The sequence below is a fragment of the Volvox carteri genome, assembly GCF_000143455.1.
Source record: "Volvox carteri f. nagariensis unplaced genomic scaffold VOLCAscaffold_26, whole genome shotgun sequence".
NCBI classification, from domain to species: Eukaryota; Viridiplantae; Chlorophyta; class Chlorophyceae; order Chlamydomonadales; family Volvocaceae; genus Volvox; species Volvox carteri.
The window spans coordinates 864,279-866,201 of NW_003307569.1; the positions used below are offsets into that span (position 1 = coordinate 864,279).

Genomic DNA, 1,923 nt, shown 5'->3' on the forward strand with positions numbered 1-1,923 from the left:
TCCCCGGGTGTGTTCCCCGGGTGTGTTCCCCGGGTGGGGTCCCCGGGTGTGTTCCCCGGGTGGGTGTGTTCCCCGGGTGTGTTTCCCTGGGTGTGTTTCCCCGGGTGTGTTTCCCCGGGTGTGTTTCCCCGGGTGTGTTTCCCCGGGTGTGTTCCCCGGGTGTGTTTCCCCATGTGTGTTTCCCTGGGTGTGTTTCCCCGGGTGGGGTTCCGGGGGCCTGAAGCTCTCACCGGGTAGGTGCCTTCGTCCTCTGTTCGCCTGCTCTTCGTTGTTTGTTGTATCCTCATCCTCATTTTCATTGCCATCTTATCATTTTCATCAACCATTATCATCATCATCACTATCATGACCACCATCACTTACATATCATCTTTGCCGCCATCATTAGGTTCGACATCATTGGTCTTTCTCCCCTCCCCCTTCCCCAGGCGGCAAGGGCTCGCCAGGAGCGGGAAACCGCAAATGCAGGAAATGACGACGCACGTAACTCGACCAAGGTACGGGCCGTACGTGAACCCTGTCCGTACATTCGTCTAGTTCGTGAACGCACACATGCGGGCGTGGGCGTTTGGGCGTTTGGGTCGTCGTACATTGGCCTTCTAACTTCATGCGGCTGGTCACTTCTCTCATATGTCTATGATAATTACGGGACCGAGGGAGGTCGTGGGGGGGGGTGGAGGAGGAAACCCGGGGTAAGGGACGTGTGTGTGTGTATGTGACGTGACACGTTTGGCCGTTGCGCAGCGCGCACGAAGGCGGTGTTTGCCGGGTAGGCGACCCACGGTTGTGTCAGGTGTACGGCAAAAGGGCATGGCTAAGGTGTGGCTACTGGGTTTTGCCAGGACTACGAAGGAGGGGGGGAAGGGGGGGGGGGAAATCACGTGCAAAAATAAATTAGGGCCGGGAGAGCTGCATTTCTTATGGAAGAAATGATTTTTTTAGTTTTTATTACTTATAGGGCATGCAGTGGTCCAGTGGTCCAGGGGTCCAGGGGTCCAGGCTACAAGGGGATGGGGGACTTGTCATGTCTCTCACGGCTTTTTCGGGTTCCGTTCCATTTGTACGACGCTCCATATGTATAACTTCAACCTTGTAGATTTGGGGTTGATTTTTAACACTAAGACCCTAATAATTTGGTTTTTGGGGCCGTACGCGGTCGTCGCGGTTGGTGGTTTAGGCCACTCGTCAGAAGGTCGGCTCGGCCGCTGCAGCGGCGGCGGCGGAAGCCAGCGGGCGCGGCGCTGCCGCGGCGGAGGCGGCGGCGGTGGCAGCGCGTACGGCAAGGGAGACGGAGGCGAGGGAGCGAGCGGAGGCCAGTCGCGCGAGGTTGGAGAAGCTTCAGGTGTGTCTGTCTGTCTGTGTGTCTGTGTACGTCTATGTATATGTACCCGCGCGACAAATCCACAAATCCATTTTTTCAGGGGCCTGAAGTCAAAATCCCCTGACTTCAGGCTAGTGGTTCCCCTTGAGCATAGCGTGTCACATTCATGCCGCAGTCCGGCCCCCCCCCACCCCCATCCCAGTTCTACTCCTGGCACTACACTCTTGCCCTGGCAGCACCTTCACTCGTTCACGTGGTTCGTATTTCCCCCCCCCCTCCCCATCCATCCATCCTTCCCCACCCTCTACAGGCACAACAAGACGAGGCGGCCAAGGCGGCCGCCGCCGCGAAGGCAGCAGCCGCTGCCAAGGCGGCGGCGGCGGCAGCCGCCGTTGCCGCTGCCGCGCCAGCGGCGGCTACCGCCGCCGCCGCTGCTGCAGCTGCTGACGCCCGTGCTGTGCCCTCGGCGAGTAGCAGCCCCAGTCCCCATGCCGGTGGCGGTATTGCTACTGCTACTATTGCTGCTACCGCTGGTGGTGGTAGCGGTGGTACCAGTGGTAGCGGTGGTAGCGGTGCGGGTCTCAAGTCCCGGGGGGGGAGCA

General features: G+C 59.6%; 1 protein-coding gene across 1 annotated transcript in view; it reads left to right on the forward strand.

Annotated features, from left to right (window-relative positions):
- Positions 1 to 1,923, forward strand: part of VOLCADRAFT_105287 (uncharacterized protein) — a gene marked incomplete at its 5' end in the record, with an annotated part of 6,210 nt that overhangs the window by 932 nt on the left and 3,355 nt on the right. The window contains 4 exons of the mRNA XM_002951825.1: positions 429 to 497; positions 745 to 819; positions 1,178 to 1,342; positions 1,632 to 1,893. Coding sequence (XP_002951871.1) covers positions 429 to 497; positions 745 to 819; positions 1,178 to 1,342; positions 1,632 to 1,893 — 571 coding nt within the window. The remainder of the gene's footprint in view (positions 1 to 428; positions 498 to 744; positions 820 to 1,177; positions 1,343 to 1,631; positions 1,894 to 1,923) is intronic.